We start from the raw sequence: 20,891 nt of genomic DNA on the forward strand, positions 1-20,891 counted from the left end.
TGGTCAGAAATGCAGAAAGGACTTTAACCTCAGGTCTATTAATCTGGCTTCTGTCACTAGTCAGAGTTAGTGGCACTTTATGTTCTGAATCATAAATACATAATTGCCCTTGGTATGCCCTAGCAATTTTGTTTTCTTTCCATCAAAGTTTGTTATCTCATTGCAGGAATGGAAAGTGTACGGGTTGGTGATATCACACAGGTGAGTGTCTACAGCCTTGAGAATTTGACATGCAGGTGGGAATTCTACCATGTGGCCATTGACTTGAGTTCTTACACAACCTACAGATCGGCCTCCACCGCGGGCCCTATAAATAAAGTTCAGGAGTGACATTGAATTCTGGACTCTGGGAAGATCCTTGACCATGAAGTTGATATTGGTTTTTGGTGCCCTTCTGGGGCAGATCTACTGTCGAGAAACATTTGTGGGGTAAGTTATGCTTTCTGGTGCCTGTTTGAACTTTTTTTTTACCTGATTCACAGGGTCTTACTGGATTGTCGCAGAATAATGGGTGTAAGCATTCAGCATTTTCAGAGAAGTTCTCTTACATTTAGAGAGGGAAGAGTGGGAATAACAGAACTGAGTGACCCAAGAAAGGGTTGCATGACATCTAAGGGAAAAAACAAAGTGAAATCCGAACACATACCTTATTTCTCCCTCTCCTGGTGATCAGAATATAGGGATGATAAGCGTCAGTGAAAATAAAGCAGTCTGGCTGATGTCTCAGCGCCTTTCCGTAAGTGATGGGATATTCTCCCCCACCTCCTCCCGGTCATTCTGGGCTTCGCCCTCCAGGTCAGCCCATCATCAGATCTAGGGCCCAGGCCAGGGAACCTCACGAGGTGGGAGGACCAGGGCTGTAGATTTCAGCCCAAAGGCAACTCTCATGGCATCATAGGATTCACCTTTGCTCTAAAGCACTTTGGTTTGAAGATTCTATGAAAGGCTTTAGGCAGCATTTCTTGAAGAGCATTCCAGGGAATTAAGGAAGTGGTCAAATAAGTTTGGCCCAAAGAAGTGGGTGGTCGAATAAATTTGGGAATCAGAGGATTTAACAAATTATAGAATTTCTAGTGACTTTTAAATTCGTGTGCATTATAAATCTATAAGAAGGGATCTAGGTTGCTGCATTTACCCATTTTTTTTGATCATCAAACTTCTCCTCACTTTTTTTTTTTTTTTTTAATATGCTGAGCAACTCAAAGGGCTACTATTCCTTAGAACACACACCAGGAAATATTAGCCCAAAGCAGTACTTTTCTCAGTGCCTTCCCATTACAAAGGAGGGCTCCTGGGTGTCTGCACCAACCAAAGGGAATGAGACTCAAATGCAAGAATTTTCAGATCACGGGGCAGATGGATACTTGTAGGCAGAAGAGCCTTGAAGATCTCACACTCTATTACTTACGTAGAATTCACTGGAAATTGCATGGTACTTGGTTTCAGAAGACCTGGGTCCTGGTCCTTGCATATGGCTCTTTGTACCAATCCTTTCCCCATTGCATAATTGCTCGGGATAGTGACTCAGGAAGTCAGCCTACTTGCAGAAAAGACAGAGGAGAAGAAATCTCTACTGCCAAGGAAGGGCTATACGAATCCAGATCTACTCCCCAACTTCTTTTCCAAGGGTATGTGTTTGCTTGTTTTGCAACTTCTCTTTCCTGCCAAGGTGTTCTTGATACCCTTTATGCTTCATTATGCGTGTGTATGAGTGTGTGTGGAGAGCACACCATGATTTTTCAGGGTCCCAGTTGTCTTTGGCGTACCCCAAGCTTGGGCCACATGAATGGGGTTTGGAGATGGAACTCTTAATACATTCCAGTTAACAACAATAAAACATCCTAGGTCTACCCAGATGTGAATTCGATTTCCTCTTACAAGCACCAACCTAATTATTCCGCTTAAAAAACAAAACAAAACAAAAACCTCATTTCTGAAAAGCAGGAACAGACAAGTTTTAAAAAGCTATTGCTTTATGACCAGCAGGTGTTATTTTATAAATAATCATTAGCTAAAGGAAAGGTAACTTTAATGGCAAGCTTCCTGCTAGGAGTAGGTACACCTCTTAATTATTATCTAGATACCATTTCCTTGGGGGGAAGTAAAGCCATTCTACCAAGTCCTCATTCTGGGGATGTGGGTCAGTATACGATTTATTAGTTTCTCGATTGTCGAAGAGATTATTAACTGCTCCATTAACCTCCTGCATGCAGAGAGTAACAGGAGCAGAAAGAAACAGGAAACAGTGTCCAGGTTTTACTTTTAAGGTCATGTCTGTGGTTAATATTCTTAGGGACCAGGTTCTTGAGATCTCACCAAGGAATGAAGAACAAGTAAAACATCTGGTGGAATTGGAAGCTGAAGAACACCTTCAGGTAGCCGTCCTAGGGGGAGCTTCTGTTTCCCAAAGTGACTCTTCCACAGTTAGACACGATGATTGGGATCTCTTACTTTGGACTGTATCTCATCTTCTCTGACATAGCGTGGAACACTTACTCATGGAGCTGGGACGCAGAAAGCCTGGGCTCTAGTTTCGACTCTGTGACACTGGGGAAGTCACCTACCTTCCTTGTGTCTCATTATCCTATTCAGAATAACGAGGATAACTATACCATTCTTCTATGTCACAGGTTTATTGTAAGAGTGCAAAGAGATCACATGTGAAAGTTACTTTGAAAAATTGTTGAACAGCTTTAATGCATTATTTCCATCCTAAAATAAGTTATAGTATTAATGTTCTATTATGAAATGAATTGGATTGCTTGAATGTCAACTGTTAAAAAAAACAACAACTGCGAAGGTTTTAAATAAACTTTGCCTTCTGCCAGTTTTAATATCAAACCATAGGGGGACAAACAATAGGATACATAGGCCCCTGCTTGGATATTTAAAAACCCTCTTGCAATATCAGAGTGATTCTACAGTGATTTTAGTCTTGTGGGCTGGAGGTAAAATAGACACAAATTGATTTCTGGAAACCTGTCCATTTCCCTGGAATGACCCACTTATTGCCTCGGCCTTTTACCCCTTCCAGCTTGATTTTTGGAAACCACCCACGCTCCCAGGGGAGGCAGCCCATGTCCGAGTTCCTTTTGTGAATGTCCAGGCAGTCAAAGTTTTCTTGGAGGCCCAGGGAATTGCTTATTCCATCATGATTGAAGATGTTCAGGTAATTATCCTACTGACCATCCTTCCAGAGTCTTGCTGGTCTACATGAACTGAAGATGCATCTTTTTTTCTCCTCCGGTACCCTCTGCCAGGGAAAAGGACCCGTGGGTGCCACTGGGGCTTTCCTGCAGTCTGGGCTACCCTTGACACTGTCCCTCACCCTTTTGCATTTGGCGTAAGTGGGATATAGTAATAAAAATCTTAAGGGAAAGGGCAAAACAGAATCTTCGGCATGAAATATAAAGTGCAAACTGAAGGGTGTTCGTTTAAATAAAAGTAAAACGTGACTCACTTAGTTTTTAATTGAGGGTTAATTCGGGCCCTGGGTTCCCAGAAAGGTAGGAAGAGCCATAACACAACCACAGGACTGACTGTCATCCTCTATATGTAGCATCTGGCTGGCCAGACGTCCTGCTAGTGCCTCATGCCCTTTCAGGATGCTGCATGGCATGACCCCAGAATCTGTATGACAGGGAGAGGATGCTTGGGACTGGGGACCTGAGTGTTAGCATTGCCCTCACAACTGCAGATGCAAATGGATTGCTGTAAACTAATCGTAGGTGTGACTGGTTTGTCTTAGGTTTTGTTGGACAAAGAGAATGAAGAAATGTTACTTAATCAGAGAAGACAACGGGATGGTAACTTCAACTTTGAGGCTTATCATACTTTGGAAGAGGTAGGTGTGTCAAAATGACCATCAGGGAATTGGGATGTTTTCTCCTCTGATGACAAGGCTTTTGTTTCTACCGGGTGATGTAATGGGAAGTATTCTCATATGATTTCCTAACTTCCCCAGTTTTCTCTAGGATTTCACACCCAGTATCAGTGTCACTGCTTGAAGGCAGGACCTGAAGCCCACTTGCCCATCCCAGGAGCCATTCCATTTTTGGGAATTGTTTAGGAGTGTCTTAAGTGTGGGGCGCCTGTGTGACACAGCGCTTAAGCGCCTGCCTTCGGCTCAGGGCGTGATCCCGGCGTTGTGGGATCGAGCCCCACATCAGGCTCCTCCGCTATGAGCCTGCTTCTTCCTCTCCCACTCCCCCTACTTGTGTTCCCCCTCTCGCTGGCTGTCTCTATCTCTGTCAAATAAGTAAATCTTTAAAAAAAAAAAAAAAAAAAAGGAGTGTCTTAAGTGAGCACACAAACAGCCTCTCCTGCCGATGAACCTCTCCCTTCAAGACCCCTCTGCGGATATCTGACCTGTGCTGCCCACAAAGCCATATGAGAGCTGAGCTTCCTGGCTGCCACTGATGATGGAATCAGGGGATACCCTGACACCTCTGACTTTCCACCAAGGACTGGGTTCCTAATCTGACCAACGCTCCGAGACCTAATAGTAGCAAAGTCTTGCGAGGTCTCTGCTGTCTTTCCTGAGTTTTGTTGGTGTGAAGAACACCCCCTTCCTCCAGCTGGGTCACACACTGCCACCTGGACATCTGGGCAGGGCTGTACTTGACTCTTTGTGACACAGAGCTTTTCTTGGGATTCACGGGGGTCCATTTGCCTAAATGATTTGGAGTGGGGGAATGGAGGGGAGGGGAGAAGAGATGGGGGTTGGAGGGTAACAGGGTGAGGTGGGGGAATAGGACAGAGCCAGAGAGAAGGTATCGGTAGGTACTCATCTCCTAAACCAGCAATTCTAAATGAAAAGAAGTCTGAAACTAATTTTTTTCCCCCTGATTTATTTGGTGGCAAAAGCTGACCTGACCTAAACTCATCTGGGGGCGAATTCTGACCTGAACTGACTTGCTACTCCCTTGTTTCACTGCCAGAAATTTAATGTCTCTGAATATGGAGCAATGCCACATGTATAATATACAATATAAGCTTCCTCTGGTCTTTTTTTTTTTTTTTTAAGATTTTATTAATTTGTTTGACAGAGAGAGAGAACAAGGGGGAGGAGCAGGGAGAAGCAGGCTCCCCGCTGAGCGGAGAGTCAGGGCCCGGGCTTCATCCGGGGACTCTGATATCCTGACCTGAGCCAAAGGCAGACGCTTTACACTGAGCCACCCAGGCGCCCCCTTCCTCTGACCTTTCTAAAAAAAAATTTTTTTTTCTTAATTTGAAATATGTATGGCCCCTAATGGTTTCAGATAGGGGGCTGTGAACGAGTACAGAGAATGAGGGGTCAAGGGCGTGAAGAAAGGAAGATGCTCGCTCGCTCTTTCCTTCGCCTGGTCTCACAAATCGGGGTCCGGGTCCCGCGGAGAGCAAGAGCCCGCAGCGGCTAGAGGGGCCGCTTTCATGCGGGTCCCCCTCCAGACAGGCCCAGGCACGTCGCGGTCCGGCCGTGGACACGGCTTGGGTGCCCGCGCTGCACAGCATTCCCGTCAGCCTGGCCAGTCGGAGCCCAAGGAGCCGGTGACCGAGGGGCCTCGGGGGCCGGCGCCCTGTCGCCAGGGGCCTGAACCAGCCCCCGCTGCCTTTTGTGGCGCCGGCCTCCACATCCACCTTTGTTGGGGGGTGCCGGTGCCACCTGTGTCCCTCTGCTCGTGAGGGCAAGCAGCTCTATGGCCGGGGAAGCCGTCCCTCCGTGCTGGGCTGAGGAAAGCCACAGGCAAGCCAGACAAGTGCCATTTTGTTGGAAGCACAAAACTGGAGCGAGCCGGCTCCGCCGCCACAAAATGGCTGCCCCCTCTCCAGCCCCCGCGGACGCCCGGTGCCTCGTCCCGTCTTAGCTGTGAGTCCAGCGTCCCCAGTCCCGCAGCATCTGCCGCGCTGCCCTCTCCGTTCCCGGAGGGAATGGAAACGGAGGCGAGAGAAAAGGCACGAATGGTTGCATCACATCATTCATTTGCAAATGTCTTATTTGTCTTACACATTTCAGATTTCCCAAGAAATGGATAACATCGTGGCTCAGCACCCGGGTCTAGTGAGCAAAGTGAATATTGGCCATTCTTTTGAAAAGCGGCCCATGAACGTGCTCAAGGTACACAGGCGCAGCTGTGGGTTTTCCTTCTGAGGTTTCTAGAATCTCGCCGCTCCCAGGCGGGCCGTCAGTCCCGGCTCTGCCTGCAGAGCGGTTCCTTTTTTTTTTTTTTCCTTTCTTTTTTTTCCCTTCCCTTTTCTCCTCCTAACCGGTCCTTGCTGGTTTTGAGTATCCACCTCCCCACTACCCCCACCCCCCTTTCTTTTTCTTTTTCTTTTTCTTTTTCCTGAGCAAGCTGACGCAGGTCTGCAGGAGTGAATTAATGCTCTCATCTTGATAGATTCGCTCGCAGGGAACCAGAGGCGAACGCGCCAATAGGAACAGAGGAAGGGGGAGGCGGTGCGGGCCGCAGGGCGAGGGGGGCGGATGGAGGAGGTGACGGGGGTCCCAGGGCGAAGGGGGGGGATGGAGGAAATGACGAGGGCCCCAGGGTGAGGGAGGTATCGCGGTGGTGGTGCGGGCCCCGCCGTGAGGTGGGGGCTTTGGGGGAGGTGGTATGGGCCCCGGGAAGAAGGGGGGAGATAGGCGTGGGGGTGCGGGCCTCAGGGTGAGCAGGGGGGATGGGGGAGGTATTCTGTAATTAATCAAGGTGGGAGTTCTATACCTTGTTTCCCTTTTCTTCTTTTTCTCTTTTTTAAACCAAGAGATTAAAAAAAAAAAAAAAAAGATAGAAAGAAAAACAAGGCGCCAAATACTTGCCTGAGCTGCATTTGAAAACAGAAGCGTTCCTGCAGTGCCCGGGAGGGTGACAGGGCAACTAAATTGCACAGGCAAATGCCCAGAAAACGAAGGCATTTGTTGCTAGTTTGAAAAAGGTTAGGGTTTTACTCCAACCTGTCACCTCTGACAGCCTTAGTGCTGGTAGTTTCAAGCTTTTTTACTTTGCCTGGAAAAAGAGTGAAATTTATTTACCAGGTTTCCTAGAAAGAGTTTGTGAAAGAGGAGGAAAAAGAGAGAGAGAGATAATGTCACAACTCCCTACTAAATTTGGAAATGTTATGGCTGAGAACCAACGGACTCATTGGGACAGATGGATTTCTCCAGAGTGTTTCTCCCAAAGCAGGCTTGAGAGAAGTGGTTTGCCTGCTTTATGACACCGTGGTACATTTGCTAATATTTACTACCTTCTTTAAAAAAAATTTTTTTTTTCCTTTTCTCTATTTCTCCTACCATTGGGCCAGGAAATCCCAGATTCTCCTCCCCCTTGGATTGTCCTGGCCTTCTCTAGGGTAGTTCGTGGGTGAGAATGTTATGTGTTTTTGAAAGTGCCCTGCTTTCTACAGTTGAGCTCTTTGGAGGAAAAGACATGAAACACTTGTAACTAAAACTCTCGAAGCCCATGAAATGTAATTTTTAGCAAGGATTTGCATTTCTCATTTACCTTATCTGCTATGTTTAGAATGCAGCACAGAGATAGAAGTTGATGGTGCAAAAATAATCTTTTCCTCCCCATTTACTGATCCAATTGACAAAGCCACTCTTCCAAATAAAACCGAGACAGTTAGATCATAAAATTTAAACTCTGGAAAGCACCTCTAAAGCCTACCATCCTGTAGGTTATCACAAGCACTTTTATTACAAAAATAACACAATCATTGCAAAAATTGGAAAACAGAGAAACAAAACAGGAAAAACATCCCTATATTCCTAATTCCATGACTGTGGGGTGATAGCTCTTCATATTTTGTTGTATATCTTGCTATTTTTCTCTTCCTCCCCCACTTCCTTTTTCTCATGTTTGTGTGTGTACATACATATACGCACATGAGCTAGCCTTTTAATAGAATCAAAAAGGCATCATACTATTTTGTAACCTGTTTTTTATAAAATTGACAAGTGATTTCATGTCTTTATATTATCTTCAATGAGTTTTTATAAACATCACGGGAGAAAAAGCCCATGCCCTCTTGTTAGTCTGCATTTAAACTTATATTAAAAGCAGGGGACCAGAAAAATCACACGAAATAAGAGTTAATCGACAGCGTCTCTGTCTACACCTCCTCCTTCTCTCTCAATCACATCAAGTACGGAAAGAGGGACAGACGAGGCCCCAGGGGAAAAGAGCAGGGACAGGAGCCCGCAGCAGTGGAGCTGTTCACATTTCCACACTGTTTTTTACAGTTCAGCACCGGAGGAAACAAGCCAGCCATCTGGCTAGACGCCGGGATCCATGCTCGCGAGTGGGTTACACAAGCTACTGCACTGTGGACAGCAAATAAGGTCATTTTTTCCTAAAATTCCTCGATTATTTTGACTTTCTGGGGTTAGGCCCCACCTAACCACTCAGCGGTCTTTGCAGTCCTAACGGCTGATGCTCTCAGCAAGCCTTTCTTTGCACAGGCAGGAAGCAGGCCCGTTCAACCTTTTTTGGATTTTCGGTATTGCCCCAGCCAGCATGCTGGCACTGTCCCCGGGCTGCCGGCCACTGTGTACTCTGTTAACAGACACAGCCAGAAGAGATTGAGAGGGTGGTAAGTAAGGACCCCAGGAGTCAGATTTCAGCATAAGAACAGACTAGAGAAAAATTGCTTTGCTGCCTTGGGCCCTGAGGGCTGAGGGACGATGTGCTAGAAATCTATAAAATCACCAAAGGGGCTCAGATGGAAAATATAAACAGGTGCTAGAAGAGTTTACTTTGCCCTACAGATCCAAAGTGAAATTAGGTAAGGGTTTTTGGGTTTTTCTGAAAATGTTCCAAATCTGATTTTGAAGTCGGAGTGTCGCAATACCTTTCTTCCACATGTTCATTGGAATTAAGAGTCAGGACAGTGGGCTGGGTGTGACCTAGTCTGGTATTGCTTAAGTAATTCAAAAATGACACGCTATAAATCAGAATGTTAATTCATGAGCAAAGGAAGTCAATCCACATCAGATCATTCAAGCATGTGCAACCACGTGCATACAGACCGATACATTTTTCCCTTCAATTAAAATGCAGTTACCTTTAGGGTATTATGAAATGGATATTTAACAGTTGAATAATAATGCCTTAGGATGGCTGAGCACAGGAAATGAATAAATTTTAATCCAGCAGAAACTTCAACTCCACTGCAATTGATCGCAAGTAGAAATTTAATTCCCCAAATGGAATTTAACCGGTTCTCTGTATCTTTAGAAAAGTCTCTACACATTTAAGTAATCTGTTGTTCGCCGTGAGTACTTTTGGAAAGCTGGTCTGTGTGGTGATGAAGGAAAACTGAAAAAAGGTCTTTGGTTCATAGACCCCTATAAGCCACATACACCATTGCAAAATGCTTTCCCGGAATGAATGGAAAGAATTCTACTTTTGAGAGAGACTGGATAAGTGATATCTGGGCTTTACTTAATATAAGTAAGTTATTCTGACTGGAAATAAAAGTATAGATGTTGGCATATTAAACACATGAGCATCACAGGAGACTGGGCTGTAGTCCTAGCAAGCTCTCGTTGACCAGCAGTGGTACCTAGTTCATGTCTGGAAAAAACATGCCTTAATATTCCATCCTGTGTTCCCCGGTGAAAGAGGAGGGTGCAATTGACATATATGTTGTCTCTGCTCAGATTGCCTCTGATTATGGAAATGATCCATCCATCACTTCCATTTTGGACACGATGGATATCTTCCTGCTGCCCGTCACCAACCCCGATGGATATGTGTTCTCTCAAACTAAAGTAAGCCTGGACCCTTTAATTCTTCAACAAGAATTTATGGAGATGTGTAGGAACTTAAAAAACAAAAGTAACCTTTCTGTTCTTGATTTACCATAAGCGGAATGCGTCATTTCTCAGTAGTGGCCCTGAATTGAGGCATATAGTGGAGTTTATAATCACCTTTTATTCCGACACACGATGTCTTTACATATTGCCTCGGTCAGAGCCCATTTCAGCTATTAGGCTGGGCTATTAGAGCTCAGTGTTCACCGTGAGTCACCTAGGAGATTTGTTCCAATTCTCTCTGTGTTTTTTTGTGGTGGGATTGCTGGAAAAGAGGAGGCGGATGTTACCTGCTGACAATTAGATTGCAGTAGGATTTGGGTAGGCAGTACAATGCATTTAGCATTTTACTTACAATCTGTAGAAGAAATCCTCTGTAATATCACTAAAAGGAGTTACGTAGATTTTTTTTTTCCCTTTAAAATCTTATCACAGAACCCCATTGTGGCAACTGTGACCCCACATATATTCAAAGTGAATCAGAGCTTCAAGTTTATTTCTGGAGAGAGCTGACTACGATAGTGTTTTTCAACGTGTGTTCAAAAAGAACTCGTACAAATACTAGTACTCGTCTCATGAGATATCCTATGAATAGAGGGCTCCACAGTCAAGTTTGGGAAGTACCGCCCACCATATCCCTCTCCCGGAGCGGCATAAAAAAACACGAAAGCATTAGAAAACTCTTAGAAGTGCTGAAGTACATTAGCGAATTTAGCTCTGTATTTTCCTGAAATAGTCTATCACAGAACTCTTGCTCTCTCCCCACTTTTGTTGTTGTTGTTTTTATTTTTTGTTTTTGTTAACATTGAATAGAACTGGTGTCCTATGGAAAATGGTTTGGCAGGTATTGATTTGAGGAGATGGGGAATTATTTACTTCTCATTTCGGTGAGACGACCAAGAAGCTCCTCGCAGAACCCCAGAGGAGGAGTATTTGACACCTCTGCGGGCAAGGGAAATCAATGTAATTCCAAAGTGTAATTCCCCAGGAGGGAGCAAGGGAAATGAACAGGATTCTAAAGGGACCTTCTCATGAGGCCAAGTGACCGTCTTCCTTTTTTTTTTTCTGTCTTCTCTTTCGGTTGGATTTTAAAGAATCGTATGTGGCGGAAGACCCGGTCCAAGGTATCAGGAAGCTTCTGTGTTGGTGTTGATCCTAACCGGAACTGGGACGCAGGTTTTGGAGGTGAGCGCAGGGACTTGCCCCCAGGGATGGCCGGAAGTTGTCTGGCCAACTAGCAATTTTGCAGCGCTCTGCAGTGCTGTCAGCCTGCTAAGCCCATTCAGGATTGAAGCCATTTAAAAACCTATTTGAAAAACACTTGAGTAAATTCCCTTCACAGGCGCGCAGCGCTGTCACAGATCTCTGAGCAGCATTTAATATATTTTGTCTCACATCTTAGTTTTCCCACAAGCTGTAGCCCAGCTCGGCTTCGCTTCCGAGTTTTCAGAGCAAGACTTGGCGCAATGGCGGGAGGCCTCAGGAAGGCCTGAACCAACCACTAGAGGGGGTTAGGATCTATTCAGAGGAGAAGCATTACATCATCTCTGGATGTTTCGAGAAAGAAAACTAAAAAGAAGTACAAATAGGATTAAGAAATTGATTTTCAAAACAGATTCAAAGAGAAAACATTGGCTTGCTGCTCGGGTTTTGTTGACTTGTGGCTCTCATTTTTGGGGTTCAGTGGCAGCCTGGTTGGGGGGTTCCTTTATGCGTTTAGGGACCAGTTAAAACTCCTATGTTTCTCTAATCACAGAATTGAAATTTGTTTGTTTTTTCCTCCCTAGGTCTGGTCCCAGTAAGGTTAGAAACTGTCTTTTTCACTGCACTATTGCTAACACCTAGTACGGTGTCTGGAGCATAGAAGGCAATCACTAAATATTTGTAAGACAAATGAATTAATGAGAGTTATCGAACCAAGAAAAGACCCACTCGGGAATTGTGACAGGATATGGATGAGTGCCAAGTTCATTCATCACTCTTATAATAGTTTTTTTTAGCGTAGGGAAAAAAAAAGCATCAGATCCAAAATACTGAACAATGCCCAGGAATTCAATGTCAGATATTTTTTCCTGAAATATTATGGTTCTTATTAAATAATCTTGAAATAAAGTGACAGGTTGTATTTATACTTTGTCTATATCGTTTAGAGACTCTGGGGAGCCCCAGCCCCTCCCGATACCCTCGAAGTTTCTCTAGCATTCAGAGCGCTGGCCAGGCCACAGTGGACTACTGTGTTAGTCACGAGTAACTCCAGTTGCTGAGAAAATCAAGGCCAAAGGTGGCCTTGTTGTCAAGTGCGGTTGTGATTTCCTCACCGCAGAAAGGGTGTCAGAGGTTCCTTGCATTTGTGGCTTTGTGATTTAGAAGTACAGATGCATAGAATCTTCTACTCTTGGACGCTAAGAATTGGAAGAAATCCCAGAAAAAGAGCTTGCTCAACTCCCACCCAATGCAGGAATTCCATCTATAATGTTAAATCTAGCTTTTCTTCCAACAACTCCCACAGAGAGGAGATGATCTAATTTGATAGCTCTTTCTGCCATATAGAGGAACCATGTTTCTAAAGAAGAGATGCGTCCAGAATCACTTCAGTTTGGCCTCCTGTGCCCTTAGAGAGCGACTCCATCTAATGTAGGGACAGTCTTGCTGACTTCCAGAGGAGGAACTTAGGGGTGCACGGTAAATGTATCCATACAGCACCTCCTTAAAGCTTACTGTTCCTCCTGCGTTTCTTCTGCATCCCATCAGGACCTGGAGCCAGCAGCAACCCTTGCTCTGATTCCTACCATGGACCCCATGCCAACTCTGAAGCTGAAGTGAAATCCATAGTGGACTTCATCAAGAATCACGGGAAGATCAAGGCCTTCATTACCCTCCACAGCTATTCCCAGCTGCTGATGTTCCCCTATGGGTATACATGTACCAAGTCAGATAACTTTGATGAGCTGGTAAGTTTCCAAAACCGAGAAGACTGCGATACAGGCAGAGATTTGAAAGACTGGTTATGGACTTTCCCAAATTCAGTTCCCTTGGGAAACACAATTCCTGAAATGACTGTTGCCTTAGTCTAGATGAGCAGGAGCTTCAGTTTGACCGTAAATCCCCAGGATGTGCTTTCTGTTGCTGAGGAAATGACCACTTGGATTTGGACCTGAGGCTCTTAGATCTGTAATCAAATGCTGTCAGATGCTGGGTGCTAAACAGTACCGTCTCCTAGCTCTTTGCCTCATAGCCTCCTGGTGCTTTCTGCTCTGTGACCGGCCATCGTGTGGCACAGGTGTGTGATGCTGGGCGTCAAACACTCCCTTCCCTAACTTGCTACCTTCCGTCATCTTTCGTGTTTCGGGAATGAGCAAACTGGTGGCGGCCTGAAGTCAGATGGTGACATCTCAGGGGGCTACTTACAGTTGAGCAAGAGCTATCCCCAGCTGAAGAGAATGTGTGGATATTCCCAATTTGGCTTTTTAGGCTTGGTTTTTGAGACCCATATGTTAGAGATAAACCCTGAGATGGAACCTTTTGGTCAGTTTTCTTTCTAATACGGTATTGTCAGCAGCTCCTGGCAGAAATGGAGTAAATTATTCCCATTCAAGTGTATCTTTCATCTCATCTGTCGGATGTTAGCCCTGTAGGGCAATTTTCAGGGTTTGGATGGAGAGTATTACCACTCAAGGCCAAATCAAGGGAAAAGAACCTTAGGATTGAAAAGAACCTAAAAGGTATTTTTAGTAGACCTCGATGACCTTAAATTATCCAAACTGGATGCTCACATCTCTGCCACATAGTCATCCAGCCTGTGTTTGGACAGTCTCCTGCCTCCCAAGGGATTCTGTTCCATGTTGGGGCAAATTTGATTGTTTGAGTTCTTCCTTATAGAGAGCCCAAACCTTCTCCTTATGGTTCTTACCTGCCAGCCCTGGTTTATCATCTTGCTCCCTTTGAAAAGAAGCAAATCTATTAATCACTTGAAGACCAGTAACCTGCTTCTGCTAGGTTTTTCCGTATCCCTACTCCATCCATACCCGCAGCTCCTTCAAGCCCTCATAATATGGCCCCAAGTTTCCTCACCATTCTGGTTTGCCATTTTCTGAGCATGCTTTGGTTAGTCTCTGTTCTTCAAGGGTAGCTCCCAGAAGTGAACGTAAAACTTGCGGGTTAACCAGCACGGAGCAGAGCGTGACCATAACTGCCCTCCTCCAGACCGTGCACTTCTGCTTAAACAGTTGAGGGTCACATTAGTTTTTTGGCCGTAGCACCGTGCCGTTGACTCATGTTGGGCTCATTGACAACTGAAACCCCCAGGCTCTCTGAGGATTCTGCCGAGCCAGGTTTCCCCCATCTGGTAATTGTACAGTTGTTTTCCTGGACCCAAGTTCAAGACCTTACATTTATCCCTAGCAAGGACAGTAAAGCCTCAATCAGTCAAAATTGGAACCCTCAAATAATGGAAAATATTTTTCTGAGCTCTACTTGGAAAAAGAGACAATCATAGGGAGCTAAGCCAATGTAGGGATCTAGCAAAAAAAACAAAACAAAAAAACAACTTCCCGGGTACATCTTGGGGTCAGTACGTATTCTCTTTAGCCCCTTACTCCCTATTTCCATCTACAACCCTGAACAAGGAGAGATGGTGGCAAAATAATGACCCTGGTGTATTTATTACGAACACCTGGATCATCAAATAAACAGCGAAGGTCTTTGTGTTGTATTTTCGAAGCCAACAGAAGTGAGCTAGTGTTTGCTTCTCACTATGACTGAAGTGAAAGGGCGTGGTGCTTAAGCCTAAGTTAACCAGAGAGTCCAATATCAGACGGCCCCATTCTACATTCTGCCCTTGGGCATTTGATCTTCAAGAGGCAAGTATTATCCATCTACCTTTCTTTGGTTCTCTCACTCTAGAATGAAGTGGCCAAAAAGGCTGCCCAGTCTCTGACCAGCCTGCACGGCACCAAGTACACAGTGGGGCCTATCTGCTCAGTCATCTGTGAGTATCTAATGTGCTTTTACAAATGCCCACTAAGTGGGCACCCTGTGATTTTGGGCCAGAGCCTCTCAGTGCCCTGATGTGAAAAGGCTAGGTCTTCGTGTATGGCACCCAGTCCTGCCTTGTTTTCCTCCATGAGGTACTATGTGATATCTGGAACAAAGAACTTCCTCAGTATTTGAGCTCTGTGTGTTCCTCTCTGCTTGTCCAGATCCTACCAGCTCACTGTCATTATGTGGAATCTCTTTGCCTGAAAATAAGATTTTGTCAAGACTTGGTCCTAAGTGACCACTTCTACTAATTATTCCTTTCTTGGCTAAGAGGGGTACACCCTGAGTGATGCCATGGACTGGGTTGTAGGGGCAGAATGGGGGCGATTCTTTAAAAGGACCCAGATATTTCAGTGGATAGACTCTGTTGCAGCCATTTGTGCATGTAGAATTTGGGGAGACAAAGGGGAGGATAAGTCAGGAATACTGCCAATGTCAGGAATAAAGCTGGGGAGCCTGCTGTCAGACTTTCTGAGACTCCCCTCTCCCACGGTGGATTGGGATAGAAACAAGAAACAACTGCAGTGCTGCGGGAAATCCTGACGCACCCATGCAGATTCTGAGTCCCGCCAAGGGGTCTCCCCACTGCCTTATGGGCAAACCCAGAAATTCAAGACAGTTGAATGCTCAGGAGTCTCCTAGTGCTCCCCCACCCATGGGCCCTTTGGAAACAAATGCCTCTTACAGGCACACACTCTGTTCAACACACTTTTATTAAGCCTCTACTATGTGCTAATCATTATGCCAAGTACTATGGCCATAGAGAACCCACAGAAAACTCGGTTTAATGTGAGAGACGAACAGGAAGACAAATGAATGTCAGTGTGCTATGTGCAAGAGTAGGCTAGACGCAGTACAAAAGTGTTAGAAAGTTGGGAGGATTTGACAGTGGCAGAATCAGGAAAAGCTACATATGGAAGGGGGCAGGATTTTGATGGCTGCTCACCAAACAGCTAGAGGAGGGGAAAAGAACGGGCCGTTCTGGCTCTTTGACAGTGTGGGCAAAGGCAGAGAAGCAAGAAACTGCATGATGGGGCTCTACAAACCACAAGGATGTTTGGGACCACTGGAAGAAAGTGGGAACAAGGGGAGTGGGGATTCAGGTTTTTGGGTGCTGTGTTAAGGAGTTACAGACTTAACCCAAAGGATTCTGGAAGCCTCTTGGAGAGTTTTCAGCAGGCAGTGAGTGTGTTGAGGCACCGTGTTTTAGATACAACACACTAGCAGCAATGTGGAGGATGGAGTGTGATGGGCCGGAAGTATGAAATTCCCGCAGCAAGAGTAGGACTTGTTCAGGGGGACGTGGTGGTCCGCACTAGAGCAGTCATGGAGTATCTAGGGAGACATGAAGCAGGGAAAACCGAAAGGCTTTGGTCATTCATTAGATGTGGAGAGTTTCTCACTGAAGGTCATTGAACGGGGCCATTAACAGAGGGAGACCTCCAGGAAGGAGAAAGAGGGGTGGGGTTGGAGAGAGAATGAGTTCAGCTCTGGGCAGTTGAGGCTGAGATAACTGTAGTGTTTTCGAGTGGGAATGTCCTGTAGGCTTTGGGCCACATGGCCCTGGGATTCTGTGGAGAGAGAGACTTAAGAGTAGTTGACATAGAGAGGATGGTTGGAACAGGAGAGCAAGGACATCACTTGGAGCGGGAAGAGCCTTGGGCAGAGGGGCCAAGAAGCTTGTGTTTCAGAAGCCAGGGGAGGAGCAGTTGTTGGAAAGGAGGCAGTGGTTAACAACGATGAAAGGCTACAAAGAGGTCAACTATGACAAGGAAGGAATATTTACCCCTGGATTTTTAGCACTAGCTTATTGGTGACCATAAGCAGACTGTTTCATAAGCACGGTGAGGGTCACTGGAGGAGCGAGCCCATGGGTTGCGGGAGAGCGGAGGTCTGGTGTGTGGACTGCTCTTTGGAAGAGCCTAGATGAGAAGGGAAGGACAGAGAAATGGAGGGTTTCTTTTCTGAGATGAGAGACTGATTTATTGACTGTGGGAAAGGGACCAATAGAGAGGGAGAGGTGGAGGATACAGGAGAGAGAAGAAATGAGCAAACTGCCATTCCACAGTGGGGGAGAAGAGGGACAAGAAGGAGCCAAGCAGAGGTGGGTAGATCAGGCTTGAATAGGAGAAGCGAGTCTGCAGACAGGCTGGAGGCACCGGCACAGCTACGTGTAGGAGGGTGGTGGTGGGAACCTAAGGGAAGGCACACTTGTTCGTCCTGGTTTTCTTAATGGTAGTCTTGGAGAGCGGAGCAGCAAGAGTTCACTTAGCGTATCTAGAACAATTGATGGAAATCCAAAAACTGATCATGAAAGTTCCCTCCCCCCCCAGATTATGGTTTTTCTTTTCTTTCTTTCTTTTTTTTTTTTTTTGCTATTATGAGACATTTAAAAGACTTTATAGAAAAAAGAAATCTAATCATCATCACATTTTATTTTCATTAAAAGTTTTGTCAATGAACACAAATATATTTATGTAGTTGTAATCAGTGTCTGTGTTCTATTTTGTGTCTAGCCTTTTTCAATTAATGTGATTTCCTGCACAGTTCTACGCATTCCCACTCTAGGTTTTTGTTATACCAGTAGGTTGCTATGCCCCTTTGTATTGTCTGCCAGATGGTACGACTGCATGTTGGTACAGACACGTTGGTACAGACTTCTTTTTCTTTTAGATGATCCCTTTGGTGTATGTTCTCAGGGCAAGATTACCAAGTCAAATGGAATGAATGGATTTGGAGCTCCTGTGACATATTTTTTAGGCTAGTCTCTGGGAAGACTGATCTGCTTACAGTCACCCCAACCTTTTAAAGCATGTTCTGTGTGGGATTGTCCTCTGCTTTGGCAGAGGAAGCCCTGGGGAGCAGGGCCCTCTGACTGGTGGTGCTGGGGAGGAGGGCCGTGATGGCCCCTGAAGGCCGAGGAATGTGTGCCGTCTGTGTTGGGCAGCCTTGGAGTGGAGGCTGGAGTTGAGAATGTCAGCAGAATGGCATCCTGTGCTGTCCACATGGGATCTCAACTCTTTTATTACAAAGAATCTACTTTTTCACCTTTCTCATTTAAGGCATGTCCAAGTGAGGTACACCTTGGAAGGCTGAGGTTTAGTGTGCTTTTCTTGGTAAGGTTACAAATATTTCTAATAAGCAAGCATCAGACATGTGTAGGGTTTTCCGTCTGATCTTTTGGAACCTGACCATTAATGGTCAAGCAAGTTCAGGCTGCATTTTGCCCAGAGCTGACTCTGTTATCCATGATTCTGGCCTCATGCCAGCTTGGACCAGCACTGCCTCTAAGAACAGGTCCCAATTAAGTACTTTTTGCCTCCTGCCCTAGATTGGTATGTAGCTCTGGGCTGAACACCTGCCTTGCTCCACCCAAGAGGTGGCTGGACTCCTGTGGTGGGTGAGACATTTCCTGGGTAGTTTCTCACCTGGAAAGGGCTCTGAGGAGCTGCACTGCAATAGGAGAAGTTGTCACCTGAGTTCTTTCTCAGAGAGGTAGAGGATGAAAAAACCCAGACCTTGGGAATAGAGGCCTGGTGTTGAGTTATAGTTCTGCTGCTTTGGAACCGAGTGATCTCGGGCAGGTCACTCATCCTCTCTTGTTTTTTTTTTTTTCATCTGTGAAATTGGTTGTTGAGAGGCTGAAAAGATAGGATGTAGAATAAAAGTGTTTGCGAACTATAAGAAGCTGTATAAATGTTGCTTGTTAGTTTCCTGGTGGATTACTCCCTTCTAGGTACCTCTTACCTTTCACGTGGTCTGACTTTTTTTGATAGGATCCTAGTCATTTATTGATGACGGTGGTTATAATCACAACTGAAATTTATTGAATGCTTAGTCAACATACTTTATCCCAGCTCCTTCCCTTAATTTCTCGGAGCCTCAGTTTCCTTATCTGTAAAATGGGAATAATACTAGTATCCACCTTGGGACCCATGTGGGGATTAAATCAACCAATTTAGCATACTACCTAACATATTTTAGTAAGTGCTCAACAAGTGTTGGAATCATAGACATAATGTTCTCCCGTTTAATTCTCCCTGTGAAATAAACACAGTGGTATTATCCATATTTGACAGATGAAGTCTTTGGGATTCAGAGAGGTTAAGTGCCTTAGGTGACCCAGCTAATAATTTGCAGAATCAGGATTCAATCTGAAGCCAGTGTTCTGTCCACCATGGACCTCTTAGTGGGATAGGCTGTAGGCAGGTAGCATAAGTTAGTAATTTTGGTACCCAGGAAAATTCAGTTCAAGTCAGCAACCATTTGGGTGAAGGCAAAGACACAAATCACAGGCATTTATAGTGTTAATTTATAATATTAACCACTAACCTCATTTTTTCCTGGTACAACACTCTGGTCTCCCCCTCCACCCAGCCCCATTCTTAGGGACTAGGTGATTGCCTCCATCTCTGCTCCCAACTCTTCCATTTGACCTCTACCTGCCTTCCCTGGGAGGGGCCTCAGAGCCTGTCCATTGCTCAGCTCTCCTGAGTCATGATTGCCATCAGTCTTTGTAGGTTAATGCCACCTTCCTTCATCATCTGTCACGCCAGTGGCCACACGTTACACAGGTGCACATTACTTTACTGGTGTAACCCATCGTGTATAGGTGCTGGGCATGTTATTTGATATCAGAATAAAACCTGCTACACCCTTATGCTGAAAGTTCCCTGATGGCAGAGGCCAAATCTCCTACTCTATCTGTCCTCCCTCCTCTCCCATAAGAGAAAATACAGTCTACATCTGCACTCCTCTAAAGAAGGAAGCAGGGTGGCCTCCTTAAGGTGTAGAAGATGCCAATTAGGAGAGCAGGCAGGATTCCAAGTGGGTGGGTGAAGCCAGAGGCTCCTAAAAACACCAAAGGAAGGCTAAGTATAGCGTCCATTTGAATAACACCTTTTGCTTTTCAAATTAATCTTGTTTTTTCATAAGCATGACCCCCTGTGAGGCTATCCCTGCTCTCAAGGTCCATGCAGAAGGGCCTGACTTATCTTTGGTAATGGTGAAACCTAATATAGAGGTTATATAGGGGGAGAGGACAGCGGGAATGGCATAACCAGACTTCATTCTCATTTGCCCTTCAGACCAAGCCAGTGGAGGAAGCATTGACTGGTCATATGACTATGGCATCAAATACTCATTTGCCTTTGAACTGAGGGACACGGGTCGATATGGCTTCCTTCTGCCGGCCAATCAGATTTTGCCCACAGCCGAAGAGACTTGGCTTGGCTTGAAGACAATCATGGAGCATGTGCGAGACCATCCCTATTAGGGCTCTGGGAAATAAACACCATTAAAAGCTCTTTGGTTTGAAGCACAGTTGGGTTGTGATTATTCCTTTTTTTAATCCTGATCTTGGAACACTATTTATTTGATTTATGTTGCCCTAAAACATAACAAGCCACTGAGCTGTACCCCTTCATCTTTAAAAACAAACAAACAAACAAACAAAACCCATCCCGAGCAGAAAGACTCCCAACATAGTTTAAAAATTAAAAAAAAAATTGTGGTAAAATATAGAATCATAAGATTGACCATTTTCACCATTTTTAAGTGTGCAATTCAGTGGCATTAAGTACATCACAAGGTTGTGCCATCATTATCATCATCCATCTCTGGAAATTTTTCATTATCCCAAACCGAAGCTCTGTACCCATTCAGCAATAACTCCCCATTCTCTCTTCCCCCAGCCCCTGGGATCCTCCATTCTACTTTCAGTCTCTATGAATTTGCCTATTCCAGGTACCTCATATAAATGGAATCATATAGTATTTGTCCTTTTGTGACTGGCTTATTTTACTAAGCATGCTGTCCTCAAGGTTCATCCATGTTGTGGCATGTGTTAACCCCTTCACCTTAATAGAGTAACATTTTGGAGCTAGCAAGGGACTTTTGAGTTTCTTTATTCAATAAATACTAATTAAACAACTACATTGTGCCACACATTATCCTAGGTACTGAAGTATCCTCTGGCCCCATTATTGCCTTTGGCTTTTTCCCATTTCTAGATGCTGCATTGTAAAAACAAATGGGGACCCAAACCAATGACACTCATGCCTCT

The 20,891-nt window shown here is 45.1% G+C and overlaps 1 protein-coding gene across 1 annotated transcript; it reads left to right on the plus strand.

The window, feature by feature from the left end:
- Window positions 1–364: 364 nt before the first annotated feature.
- Window positions 365–20,142, plus strand: CPA2 (carboxypeptidase A2). Its single transcript, XM_026511124.4, has 11 exons — window positions 365–429; window positions 2,294–2,375; window positions 3,035–3,169; window positions 3,749–3,844; window positions 5,996–6,097; window positions 8,219–8,317; window positions 9,638–9,748; window positions 10,885–10,975; window positions 12,542–12,741; window positions 14,693–14,777; window positions 19,915–20,142. Exons 1-11 carry the CDS (start codon window positions 365–367, stop codon window positions 20,100–20,102), a joined length of 1,254 nt encoding a protein of 417 aa, XP_026366909.1. The 3' UTR covers window positions 20,103–20,142.
- The last annotated feature ends 749 nt before the right edge of the window (window positions 20,143–20,891 follow it).

This window comes from Ursus arctos, unplaced genomic scaffold (genome assembly GCF_023065955.2).
Source record: "Ursus arctos isolate Adak ecotype North America unplaced genomic scaffold, UrsArc2.0 scaffold_3, whole genome shotgun sequence".
Taxonomy (NCBI): domain Eukaryota; kingdom Metazoa; phylum Chordata; class Mammalia; order Carnivora; family Ursidae; genus Ursus; species Ursus arctos.